The 13316-nt window shown below is 41.9% G+C and overlaps 2 protein-coding genes across 2 annotated transcripts; one reads left to right on the top strand and one right to left on the bottom strand.

Moving 5' to 3' along the window:
* The first annotated feature begins 486 nt into the window (after positions 1–486).
* On the top strand, positions 487–4382 carry GNG5 (G protein subunit gamma 5). Its single transcript, XM_063344526.1, has 3 exons — positions 487–661; positions 1765–1921; positions 4139–4382. The coding sequence occupies exons 1-2, from the start codon at positions 581–583 to the stop codon at positions 1888–1890; spliced, it is 207 nt and encodes a 68-aa protein (XP_063200596.1). The 5' UTR covers positions 487–580; the 3' UTR covers positions 1891–1921; positions 4139–4382.
* A 135-nt stretch (positions 4383–4517) lies between these two features.
* Positions 4518–11444, bottom strand: RPF1 (ribosome production factor 1 homolog). The gene is made up of 9 exons (XM_063344525.1): positions 11233–11444; positions 11073–11129; positions 9965–10045; positions 9466–9561; positions 8581–8734; positions 7914–7996; positions 6838–7019; positions 6628–6754; positions 4518–5770 (listed from the first exon to the last, which is right to left on the bottom strand). The coding sequence occupies exons 1-9, from the start codon at positions 11392–11394 to the stop codon at positions 5729–5731; spliced, it is 984 nt and encodes a 327-aa protein (XP_063200595.1). The 5' UTR covers positions 11395–11444; the 3' UTR covers positions 4518–5728.
* Between the last annotated feature and the right edge of the window lie 1872 nt (positions 11445–13316).

The following is a 13316-nucleotide window of genomic DNA, read 5'->3' as shown; positions in this document are numbered from 1 at the left end:
CACAGGTCACAACTTAGAACCACAGAATGGTTAGAGTTGGAAGGGACCTTAAAGATCATCCCATTCCCACCCCCCTGCCCTGGGCAGGGACACCTCCCACCAGACCAGGCTGCTCAAAGCCCCATCCAGCCTGGCCTGGAACACTTCCAGGGATGGGGCATCCACAGCTTCATTGATTATGTCTCAAAATAAGCGTCAAACTACTAACTAACTTGATACTAGCACCAAGATTTGCCACCTTGGTCTTCATATTGTCTTCTCACTTAATCCACTTTACAGATAAACTGGGGGAGAACGACCTTATTTCTCCGTTTCCAGGCGATTCCCCCCTTCGCGGGCACGCAGGGCTCGCAGGCCAACAGCGAACCCCCAGCACCGGTCACAAACCGGGACGCCGAGGCTGCCGCCGGGCCCAGAGCCGCCCCCGCCGCCCGCCCCCGGCCCCGCAGCGCCCCCCGCGGCGGCGGCCCCGGCCCCGGCGGCGGCTGCGCAGGCGCCGGCGGGCCGGTAGAGTTTGGGAAGCGCCGGGAAGTTGTGGCTGGGTGTGCCGCCGCCTGCCGTGCCCGCCGCCGCTCCCACCATGTCGGGCTCCTCCAACGTGGCGGCCATGAAGAAGGTGGTGCAGCAGCTGCGCCTGGAGGCCAGCGTGACTCGCGTCAAGGTGAGAAGCGGAGCCGGGACGGGACGGGACGGGACGGGGCGGACGCGCCGCCATTACCTCGCCCCGGGGGCCGCGCCCCGCGGCGCTCCTCGGAGGCGGCCGGGCCCGCTCCGGCCTGCCCCGCCCCGCCCCACCGACCCTCCTGCGCGGCGGCGCCCCGCTCCCAGGCGTTAGCCCCGGGGCTCCGTCGGGCCTCCCCGGCCCGGCCCCGCGGCCGCGTCCCTTCCCCGCCGGCTCCCCGGGGCCCGGCCCGCCGCGCCCTCTCGCTCCCTGCAGCCTCTCGGGGACCCCGGGGGCCGCGCTGCGGCCGAAGCGCTCCCCCGGGGGGAAGGGAACTTCCCGCTCTCCCCCTTCATTTCCTGATGCTGGGGAGCATCTTCTTCCATCCGACTGTGGCGGAAAGGGCGGCTCCAGTCGGGGTTTACAACAGGTTGCCATGGCCGGCCCGGCCCGGGCTCGGTAAAACGGGGACTTTACTGCAAGACGTGCTGAGTGCATTTAACTTGTGCTTTTTTGGGGTGAGACTGGGCCCTGGCAACTCGGAGAAAACTCTGGGCACAATTACAAGATACCAGTGAAGATACAACTTCCTGAAACTTTGATCGTTCTTTTTTATGAGTTCAGAGTTACAGCAGAGAAAAGGAAGACAAAGAATTTTTTCACTATTCTGTTTTTAGGTAGGTACTGCCTACCAAAACCCATAGGCTGTGTCACCATAAAGATGGCTTTCAAAGGGAAGATGAAATGCCAGTTTAGTCAAGTAGAGCACCTTAGCTACAAGCTGTATTTTTAAACAACTTATGCTAGAACAAGGAGCTTCATATATTCAACAAAGCCATCTCCAACACGTTGCTCATTTTTCACCCTTCATGCTTAGAAGTTTAACACAAAAACTCTCTGAATTAATTCTTATCTTAATATCGGACAACTTCTTGTCTTTAAGAAACCAAAAAAATTATGATGAAACTGCTGTATAAAATCTACGTAAGCTGGTAAACTGTACTGTAGAGTATTTTAACAGTATTGTTTACGCTTTTTCATGTAGCTGTATCTTCAGTAAAAAGTGTTCAGTGAATTCTAACGCCAGCTTTTATTATGACTAGGTTTCTCAGGCTGCAGCAGACTTGAAGCAATTCTGCCTGCAGAATGCACAACATGATCCCCTACTGACAGGAGTATCATCAAGTACAAATCCATTCAGACCCCAGAAAGTTTGTTCATTTTTGTAATTACATGAACTACTTTGGTATCCTTTCACTGGTAAGTTCTTGAATTACGGTTCATAAACTCTTCTGTCATGAAAAATAGCTGACTTTAAATGAGACTGCCTGTATTTAAAAGTATTCAGAAGAGACATCTGACTTCTGCAGCTGGTGTTGGTATAGATCCCTGTTTTGGGCCCCTCCTCCCCGTTCTGGTGGTAGCTCTGTACTGGACACATGCTGTTCATGAGTATTACCGGTAGTATTTAGCTGTTGCAGAGCTACCACCAGTTTCTGCTGCTGCAGCAAAGCACTAGTGAGGCCAGCTGCTGCTGAGCTGCTGTTTGGACTAACCTGGCCGTGCAGTAATTCTGCTGTACCTTCCTTCCATGTAAGGGTACTATTTCCATTTCCTCACACCGGATTACTTGCCTGAGAGTACATGCTGAGTCCTGACTGTGGCAGATAAAACAGACTTTAGTTCTTAAACTTTTAAACAGCACTTCCAAAGATAGATTAGCAGGGTCTCAAAGAAGGGCACTGTCCCCTACATGACACGCCCTTCAAGCTAAAAGACAGAAGTATGTAGTCCAAGAATTGTATCACTCCACTCACATAAGCTACTACATGGGTAGCAGTATAAATAACTAGAGGGAGTTGCATACTCATTTGAATTTTCATTCCAAAACTTTTATAGGTTCGTTAGCACTACTGCTTTCACTATGAAGATTACTAATCTGGCATTCCTTGAAAATTCTGGTGATTTGATTTTAGACTAACCTATTTAGAAAGGTGAGTTTTAGATCCATAGAAGTCTCACCAAGACTCTGAAAGTCACAATAATTTGATATTTTGCCCGAAGTAAATGCGTAATTTTGCCATATTGCTCTTCCCCTTACCCTTCAACTTGGATCTGTTGGGGTGAGAGCATATATGTTATTTCAAAGCACCTGATATGCAGTTAACTATAGTTCACAATCCTTAGAAATCTCACATTGAGTCTTCAACCTTGAAGAATTCTGGGTTTGTATCTGACTTAGCATCACCTAAAGAACTGCAGTTTCCTAGATATAAGTTGTGTTATTTAGGCAGCCTTATAGGAAGTTGACCGCAGTCAGACTGAGTTGTTAAAATCGTTCTTTAAAATTGTTCTCCCCTCAAGCTGACTGTAGAAAGCATACAGGAAGTTTGTGTCCAAACAAGGTGGTTCACGCTAGTAAAGACCAGAGTAGTAACAATACAGAGGTTGATGCTTCACTATCTGACAAACAAAAACACTTCCCCCGTTGTTTTGCGCGATGAATTACAGCAGTGCAACTGAGATGTGCTTTAGAGTTCTTGGAGCTTTTAAACCTATTTCTGTTGTGAATTTTATCAACTATTCTTATTTAAAAGATATTATTCTTGGACACTGAGTTGTGTTCACACTACTGTAGCTTCAGCTTTAAGCAGTAATTCAAGGAAGAAATCAGATCATCTGTAAGCATTATAGACCGATAACCTATAAAAAGCCAAGTAGTCAGTGACACATACAGTTCCCCACTGAGCTCTGCCAAGGTCTACTAATCCCTGGGTGTGGATGTCAGGAAATAACATTTCCTCTGTCTCACACACACATGTGCATGCACAGGGCACTACAGGCTTAATATTTTCAATTACAGCCCTTATCTTCCCTTTCTGATTTTGGAACAGAACACTTATTTCTCCTGACGTTACAGGCAAAAGTCATTACAACAGTGGCTTTAGTTACAGTACCTATATGGAAAGTGGCTTTCCTTCACTGTAACTCTTGTAAGCACTTCCTCAAACTAGGCAATTTCTTAGTTGTAATGTTGGTGTTTACACGATGAGCCAATAGTTCATGTTTGCCCAGTCAGCACCACCTCTGTGCTGTGAAGAGGAAGTGCCATCTGCCAGTTAGGCAGACTGCCCCTGCTCTTCAAAGGCAAAGTAGATGTCTGGTATTTCTTAAGCATCAAGTGACCGGGAGCAACATTTTCTGTCCTTCCACTTAGCAATTTGGCTTCCAGCAGACACTAAGCTTCAGGTCATTTGTAACAGCTTTGATTATCTTGTACCTTTGGGGATAGCTTCACTGTTTTAAACATTTATAAAATAAACTAATAGTTTATAAAACAGCTATGGAAAAAGAGGATTTTTTTTTTTCTACATAGTTGTCCATGGCATAAACTGAAGGTACATGTTCTTAGACAGAGTTGCTTCATTTAGCATTGATACTTTTCTAACTGCATTTTTTTTTATTGTTGTTTTTCAGATCTTTTAGCATCTTTTCCTAGCTGCTGATGTGTGTAGGGGCAAAGTGCCTCAAGGAGTGGCCTGGTTTGAAGTCTGTACAGAAGCTTAGCTTTAACGTGCCAAATCTAACTGTAAAGTTGCTACTGTTGTCAAACCTCTTACCATCTACCTCTCCAAATGAACTGTATGCTAGTTACGATACTTCTGTTTCATAAGGGAATCAGTTTTATATGCCAAGCAAAAAATAAAAGTGTCTTGACTTAGTCTGGTCTTGGAATTACTGTTGATTAGCTTCTGGATGTGTTGACACCTCACCAGTTACTGCATCACTCTGCAGCAGCTGGAGAGCAGATACAGGAGTATCTTTAACTATTCCGTGCTGCAGCAAGTTTGCCTGGGGTTGATAGTCTTACAGAACAACGAGGCTTCATCAGTACCATACTTAGAAGCATAACAGAAATAGAACAAAAAAAAAAGTTTTGGCTGTTAGTTTCTAATTCAACTATACAGCTTTCCCATATCATAGACATTAAAAAAAGGCAAAGTAACTTAATTATTCTTTATCTTAGAGTAATTCTATCCCAGTAGATTACTTCCTTTATGAGCCATCTTACTCTTTAAGTAAATACGCAAAACCACTTATAGCTGCGTATGAAAAGAAAGTAATTCAAAGAAAACATAATTTTTTAGCTGCCAGTGAATATGCAAACGTAAGGCAGAACAGCAGTTTATTCACCAACTTGAGTATAGCTATGAGGCTGAAGATGCACTTTTAAGATTTTGATGGGGAAAACCCTGCTCAGAGACCTCACATGTTCAACTGAGCATCATTTTTAGACGAGATTGCTGTAAGCTGGCCTTATGAATTCTTTCCCATTGGTGTTTATTTCTTTTTATATACAAGAATATCAACTGCTTTGAGTATATACCTCTTCTAAATGTGAATTTCCAGAAGAGATACAGGAATAATATGCTTGACTCCTACAGGTAACTTCAAGAAGCTATTTTATGCAAGATACTAATGAAAGAAAATACCACAGGTTTCCTGGATTGCACACAGCCTTCTCAGTGTTCTCTAGATAAGAGACCATTTTTGGGAAAACTACCACCATACTGTCAGGAAACAGCACACTTGAAGTTAGAAAGAGGTTTAACATATTTATCTCTTACCTGATTAATGGAATACGTCTGGGTTTAGCTGCTTAACAAAAAAGAAGTTGTATAACTAAAAATACTTTATTTTAGAATATCTTTAACCAAAGTATTTACTGTCTTTGATATTGCAAAGTATAATTTGTCAGGACAGCAGTAGTTGTGGCAAATCTTCAATGACAGATAAATTACAGGCTGCTCTGACATTGCCATAGTTTTTCCTGCTAAACTGGGAAGAGATTCACTGTCCTCGTCATGTTGGATTTAGTGACAAACATGAGAAGAAAGATGCATCCTACTTGATCCGCTCCAGTAGGAAGTTTTAACATTCACAGTTTGTCTTTATGCAGACAGATACTGTTCAGTATCATTATCATCAGTTAGGAGTCTGAGATAATCCATAGCTCAAAGCAGTTTTTGCATTTCTGGTCACCAGCAACTGGCAGATGGCTGTCACTTATAAATGAAATTTTCTTCTACTCGTGTCCATTTCTCGGCGCTGAAATTTAAAAGAAAAGTTATTAACCAGCAAATTCATGCAACAGGATACAAACAGGAATGACCACTCCAGTTTGGAGTAGGGTAGGCAGTGAAACACGTCACAGTTACAGTGTAGTTGAGTCAGTGTAGTCAGCTTTTCAAGACTAACAATGGAGAAGAATTAGAGATCAGCGATTTGTAATTAAGGAACATGTAGCATTTCTCTGTCTACTGACAGTAGGCAAAGTGTCTTTAAAACAAAGATTATCCATTTCATGGGCTACACCAGGAGTATTAGAATTTCCTTCTGGTATAGCTTGGATACTCACTTCTAAGTTTTGCCAATCAACTGCAATTCCATGGTTAAAATGACTGGAAAAGTAACTTATCATTGCTGAGAGCAATAGTTCCATTTCACTTGAAGATGTGCAGAGGTCTGTGCTACTTCCTATTCACTATTAAGAAGTTACATTCATGTAAAATAGCTAAATAATTTTTACATTATGATTCTTGCACTCACCCTGCACAAAACCAGCTCTAGTCAAGTTTACTAGGCTTCCGATAATAACTTATACCAGGGGAGCATTTTTCACATTTGCTTATATCTGTGCATGTTAAAGAAGTTACATTCTGCAAATATGTAGTTGCAGTATATTGATGTTCATCATCCTTGCAGTTTTTATTTTTGACTTGCAGTATAGCAGAATGCTTCTACTTTGCATATTTCTCAAAATATACCTCCAAATATTTCAGTTAAACACTTCCGTATTGAGAACTGCATTTATACGGCTTTTTTAGGCTAAGATTTGTGGTTACATTTCATGTCAGATTTAGTCTCCCTTCCCAAGCAGGACTATTATCATGACTTAGACATACCTTATGAATCCATTCATATTCTCCAAATTTGGAATCAAAGGTTCCTTTTTGAAGCGATCTCAGCTTTAATGTAAAACGTGGCCCAAGTTCTTGAATTCCCACTTTCTTTTCACTCTTGAAGATATATCTTGGGGAAGAAGTTAAAATAAAAATTAGTAAGTAAGTTAGAAGAGCATTGTTTCTCATTCATGAATTTTGCGGAAAAGTCACCTGTGGAATCTGAAAAAGATGTAGTCTCGCTGGTTGTGAAACGTAGCTACTTGTCTTCCAATGAACTGAGGATCATGTGGGAAGAGAGAAGCAAACATGCGACCAACAGAGTGTCCAAGTCGTGTTGTAAAATTATTCAGGATTACTTCAGGTACGTGTTCTGTGGGCTCTTTCCCTGTTCGCTGAAATGAAAGTAATAGATAAGAATGTGAAGAACAGATTGAATGCAAAGTGATTTTAATGTATTATCAAAGAAGGGTTCAAAATAAAATAGGGGGAAGGCAACTTCTTTCAACTTCTGATAACATGCCCCAATCCTTTTTTCAAGCCCAACCTAAGCTGTAATATAGCTGGTAATATAACGATCTTTGGTTCAACAACATAAATTGCATACAGAAAGCACAAATAAATACTTTCACATTTCCTCTCTCTTGTACCAATTTTCACTCCTGGCAGCAACTCTTATAGCAAATAATGCAGTCTACCTATCAGAGGAGTCCTCTCTACTAATGCTAACTAAGAGTATATGGGACTAAGAGTATATGGGATTCTTCTTCAGTAAAAACAGATTAAGTTCAAAAATTACTTACTTCAAAAGAGAAAAAACCCCAACATTTTGCTGCAAATTATTTAGGGCTAAGTAAGCAATACTTACTACAGAAGAGGTGACAGGGCTATAAGAATAACTAGGTTTTATTCAAGACATATACTGACATATTCGAGACATGCATCTATTGAAATCTTTTATACTGCTGATTTTTATATACCCTGTTGTGTGTATACTGTACATTGGGTATTCCCTATTGATGTAAGAATTCGGCTGCTCTTTATTGGCCCGACTAAAAATACTCGGCAGACGGTAAAAGAAATTCAGCAAATAACTATGAAAATTGAAATATGCTGCTTATGGAAGTAGAATATACTAGTCCTTGGCCTCCAGTTAGCTTACAAGAAAACCACCTTTACAAGATCAGCTGAATCATACAAAAGTGCAAGCAGTTTTGACAATTCAAGTAGACTTAATATATTTATTAAACAGACTACCAGGGGTTTTTTTTATTTTGTTGGAGCCTTACCTTTATTTCTTTACGCAAACGGACACTACTCATTCTAAAATGAGCAGTTGGACCATCAGGCAGATGACTTAAAACAAGACCATCTGTTCACAGGGTTAAAAAAAAGGCTGGTAAAATTCAAACATGTAATTTACAGAGGAACATTTTCTGTGAAATGCAATATTACATTATAATATTACATCCATAATTATTCCTGATTTACAAGGTTTCATTATATTTTCGAATGTACATTCATAAACTAGTTTGTGTTCTGAAGTATGTCCATTAAATTTTGTTTCAATAGCTAACCAGAGTTATCTTCTATCACTTTCTCACTTACTAATTAGTAATGTTTTATCTAGTCAGCAAAATTAAATGGAACTTCCTGGTCAGAAAAACTTGTTAACTAATCAAACTGTTAAGTTTACTGAAATAATAACAATGTTTATTCATGCATTACAAACTAAAAAAAAAAAGCCAACATACTTTAATAATTTCAAGTTCCATTAGCCATCAGATGTTCAAGTTGGCACAATGATTTTTAACTCTGTAGTTACACTGTAAGCTGCACAGTGAAGAGAAAAAATCCAGAATAAAGCAGTTCTTTCATGCACACTACAGAATTATTTTCTTTCCCTAATAGGCCCAGAGCTAGTATATCTATTTTAATAAATACACAAAAGGATACTTGGTATTTTGCGATCTTCGTTAATGACAATTAAATCAGTGAAGTCCCTTGCAATACACTGTGGAATAATTCTTTTCAAAGCCAGTCCTCTTCGATAGTAGACATGCGAATTCGGTATAACAGTAGACAGTTGTTCACAGAATCTCACTGTTCTCTGCAAAACAGGTGAACTAAATTACGATGTGCTAAATACAATGCCAAATTCAGGTATTAGGGGAATGGAGGGTTGCTCACTCCAACCACCCTTCCTGATACATTACTTCCAGTATCTCTATAAACATTTAAAGAGAAGCTATTAAGCTACTTCATTCAGTCAGCAGAAAAAGATTTTATTTCCAGTAAAGACAGTGGCACACCAGGGACTTTTTTTTTGTTGTTTTTTTTGTTAAAAGGATTATCCCCACTCCAATCATAGAAAAGCGGGAAAATTCCAAAAGCATAACTCCCAGACTCGTTATTAAGGACATTGGTTTACAAAAAGTTTGTAACATTTCAAAATACAACTATTACTTCAGGTACTAATGTCTGAGTTTCCACATACATTTTTTAAGGTATACTTTTCCCTATTTTTAAAACCCCTTCTTTTATGGTTTTCACAAACATCAATAATCTCCCCAATTAGGTAATGCAGATCATTTGCACACAAAAACATATGCATGAAGTTGCTTTTCTTTTTTTTATGAAGGAAACAAACAGTGCTAGGGAAACTAATAGATTGCATACATACACAAGGTTATTGGTAGTCACTAAGTAAAACAGCAGAAAAAAACAATGCAAAATGCAAGAGCTATTATTTTCATCTTTAATTTACCAATCATCATATGAAAACCTTAGTATCTTAGAACCAGCTGATTGCTCAGAACTCTCCAAGTAAAGCATACATACCCCACGAGGTCTATCTGATGTTGTAATAAGAATCTTGGGAACCGTCTGTCTGTTGAAGTATGGTGCAAATTCATCAGTTGCTTCATCAAAAGCAACCTGGAAGAACAGAGAAGTCTTGTTAACCCACCATATATGAAATAATTGAAGAACAATTGTTCAATCTGATCTAAATTCTGATGAAACTGAATTTGCAGGAAAAATTTCAATTCAGAAGATCTATCCTATAATTAATGATCACAAGGCATGTGGATTTTTACATTTTTAAGAATCTAGTGTGATGAACATTGATTGACAGGTTTTGCTATCAATGGCAGTAATGCAAAAGGCAAAGATAGTCAAAGAATGACATCACCTCTTCGTGAACCCACCACATGTAAGAAGTAATTCATCAACACCTTAACAGGAGAGTGTTGCATGTTAAGTTTCATTAATCCATTTTATGTCCCTTCTTGGAAAGAAATGGTTAACTTAATAGCACATGCAGAAATTAAGCAGTCACCTCTTCATCATTGGGATCTACAGTTGTTTCGTCATACACTCTCTGATTTTCAATGGTCTTTGGTACGGCTTTTGGAGGTGCCTGAAATAAATAAGCTTATTAACAACACATTCATGTAATTTTTAAGCATATTGCAAAAAACACATTCATACTACCACAATATTGTGTATATTTCTACACATAATTTGAAGTACTATTTATTTTATGCCAGCTTTTAAAAAAGAAGTTACAACATAGCCCTGATTAAAAACATGCATGAGTATCAGGACACCACAGAGCATCACACAGAGGAGAAGCATCACTAGAACAGTGACACCGCTTAATTGCAGTCTAATTAAGAAACTGAGTTACAAAACAAACCAAAAAATAAAAAAAAGGAGGGGAACATTCTATCCAATTCTCTTCCCTTACAGGGAAGAAATAAGCTCTACTTTCAACAGCAAATTATTTTAGCCTTGACATCTACAATTTAATGACTAATAGCATATAATGTTTACCCTGTTTACTTACACTACTCTAGTAAGATTATGGCAATACAGGAATTCATAACTGACTGTCTTCAACTGTCAACATGTTTCTGAAGTAGTTCAAGAAAAGAAGCACAAACATTTGTTTGTGGCTAGGATTGAAAAAAAGCAGAAAACTGGTCTGGGAAGGGCTTGGTCAGATCTGATTGTTTTAATTTATATAGAAATTACTTTATTAGAGTATAATTCCTAACAACATCAAGACAATGCCATAGCAATTACATCGGACAGGGAAGACTTTTCAGGAAGGGCCTGCTTTTATGCCATTATTAGCACAAAACTCACCCTGCCCGATTACAGCGTCATTTAACACAGCACCAACGTTTCTAAGCTCGGCTGTTCGACACCTCTGCTACCCAACACAGCCAGTGTCCCTGAAGGCTACCATGGCCACTGAGCACCGAGATCACCACTCCACTGAAGCCTGTGGAGAAACCGTTCCCCTCACGAAACTGTAGAAGCCCCAGCTCAAGGCAGAGCTGAAGAGCTATCACCGAGGCGAGCTCTTCCCGGTTCGCGGCAGAGCACCGTCGGCCTAGCCACGACAGCGGGCCGCGGCACGCTGCAGCCGGAGCCCTTACCTTGTCTCCGAGGGCTTCTCGCTCCTTTCTCCGCTTCTTTTTGGCGGCGAGCTTCTCCTAGCGGAAGAAGGAGAGGGATCCGTTAGCCAGACCCGCCGCCCGGCTGGGGCCTCCCCCGCCCTCCCTCCGATAACGGCCGCCGCGCCGGGCCCTCCCCCACCTTCCTCTGCTGCTGCTTCCAGCGAAGGAACATGAAGTGCCGCCGCTGCTTGTTCTTGATCTCGGACACGCTGAAGGTGGGGGGGAAGAGAACCCGCTCCGGAGCCGGCAGCCCCCCATCCTCCGCCGCAGCGCCCACCGGGCCGCTGCCGTCACCCGCCATGCTGCCGCCACCACCGGACAGGAACTGACCCCTCACCTTTGACCTCTGCCCCCCGCCCGCCGGGAGAGCGCGGCCGGAAGGCGGGGCGGCCGCCGCGCATGCGCGGAGGGGGAGACGGCCGAGCGGCGGTTGGGCTCGGCGCGCGCAGGGCGGCTGTGAGGGGCGCGGCCTCGCGCTGCCCCAACCGCCGCCTCCTGAGGGGACGCCGGCGGGTCCGGCGTTCGGAGTGGCTGCCGTGAGGGTGAAGCCGCGGGTTTCAAACCAAGTGCCGGTGCGCCGAGGAGACGTGGCTGGGCTGTAGCGACGGTGGTCGCCCAGCCTGGTCCCTCTCCGGGAGCTCTGGCCGCGGGGCTGTGCGGCGGAGGAGGGCGTCGGCAGCCTCTCTAGGCCCTGACAGTGCGCGGGCAGTGCGCTTGACCGAGCCGCCTCTGTGCAGGTACCTGCGGAATGGCTAAGCTAATAGCTCAGCAGGCAGCGATCCTTGAGATAAGATGAGAGCATTTAATACAAATTACTACTGTGGCGTAATTTATAATCAGGCTTAACAATATTAAAATGGGAAGCTTTGAAGAAACACGACACGCCAATGGATTTACATACATGGCAGTAACATCATGACCCAGTAGTGTTTCCCCATGTGTGTGCCTTTCACATTCAGGCATTTGCTCACATTGAGTTAACTCGGGAGCATCTGCTTCAAAGGAACTTTAGTTTTCTGTGATGGTAATGTTCCTGAAAATTATTTTTTATTCTGTTAAAACCTCTTGAAACTTAACGTTACGATGAAACAAGAACCCCGACAATAATTAGCGATTTAATTCATGTAAAGCTAGAAATTAGGGTTTCTCTGAGCTGATTTTCTGGCTTAGACGTGTGCAAGCTTTGCTGCACAGGGAAGAATACGCTTTTTTATAGATATTGAATACTTCAGGATTTTGGGGGGCCTGGCCTGAATTAGAGGCATTTTTAATCTCAGACTGCAAAATTCTGAGCCTCAGTGGGACTGATTAGTTTCATTTGTCCTACGGATTGTCTCAAAGCTTGGAATATGTTTACTAATTTTATATACAAATACTCTTACACGTTACTAAGTTTCTCTTCCTAGAAAAGTGAAAAAGAAATCCATTAACATAAATGCATGAAGATAATGGAAAAAAATCTAGGAACAACTTGAACTAGGCAACGCTTCAAACCTGCTTCTGTCCTATAAATGAATTTAACTCTGTAACTCCACTTGCTTCACTGAGGTTATTTCTGCTTGACACAGATGCAAGTGAAAGATCAAAGGCCTCATTATGCGCAATCCCATATTTTTCTGGCCTCACTCCCATTTTTGTCACAAGAAAATATTTCAGCTATCCTTAGTGCCTTAAGGATAAGCAGTTTCCATGGTAATTAAGATTCGGGGGATTTAGTGGAGAATATGTTAACCAAGGACTTCCTGTAACTTTCTCTTACTAGCTGATTCAAATATGAGCAATTGCAAGGGTATCTCTAAAATTCATTCACAGAGATTTTCATCACGGCTGTTAGCAGAGCTAATAGGGAGTCCTAAGTTATTTGTAGTTCCAGTTTGCAGTAGTGTTTTTATTTGGATTATTGCAAACTGATGCACAGCATAATTGTGTGAACCTCACTGGGTGCTTACATGTGGAAAAAACCCCATTATCTTTCTCCCTCCCAGCAAGAGGGAAGACAACCTCCTAATATTCAAAGACTTTTCTTACAAGGACTCACAGGAACAAAATAATGATACACAATAATGCAAGAACTTCCTAGGGCGGGGGAGAGGCAATAAAAAGACACCAGAAACACATTGTGGACTTGGTAAAAATAAGATCACTAACAAGGTACAATTATAACTTCAATAGAAGGCCCAACTAATAAAGACATGCAAATGAAACAGAAGTTTCATTTCTTCA

This window comes from Chroicocephalus ridibundus, chromosome 8 (assembly GCF_963924245.1).
Source record: "Chroicocephalus ridibundus chromosome 8, bChrRid1.1, whole genome shotgun sequence".
NCBI lineage: Eukaryota > Metazoa > Chordata > Aves > Charadriiformes > Laridae > Chroicocephalus > Chroicocephalus ridibundus.
Note: the sequence above shows the minus strand (reverse complement) of the source record. Positions and strands in the feature narration are given on the sequence as shown.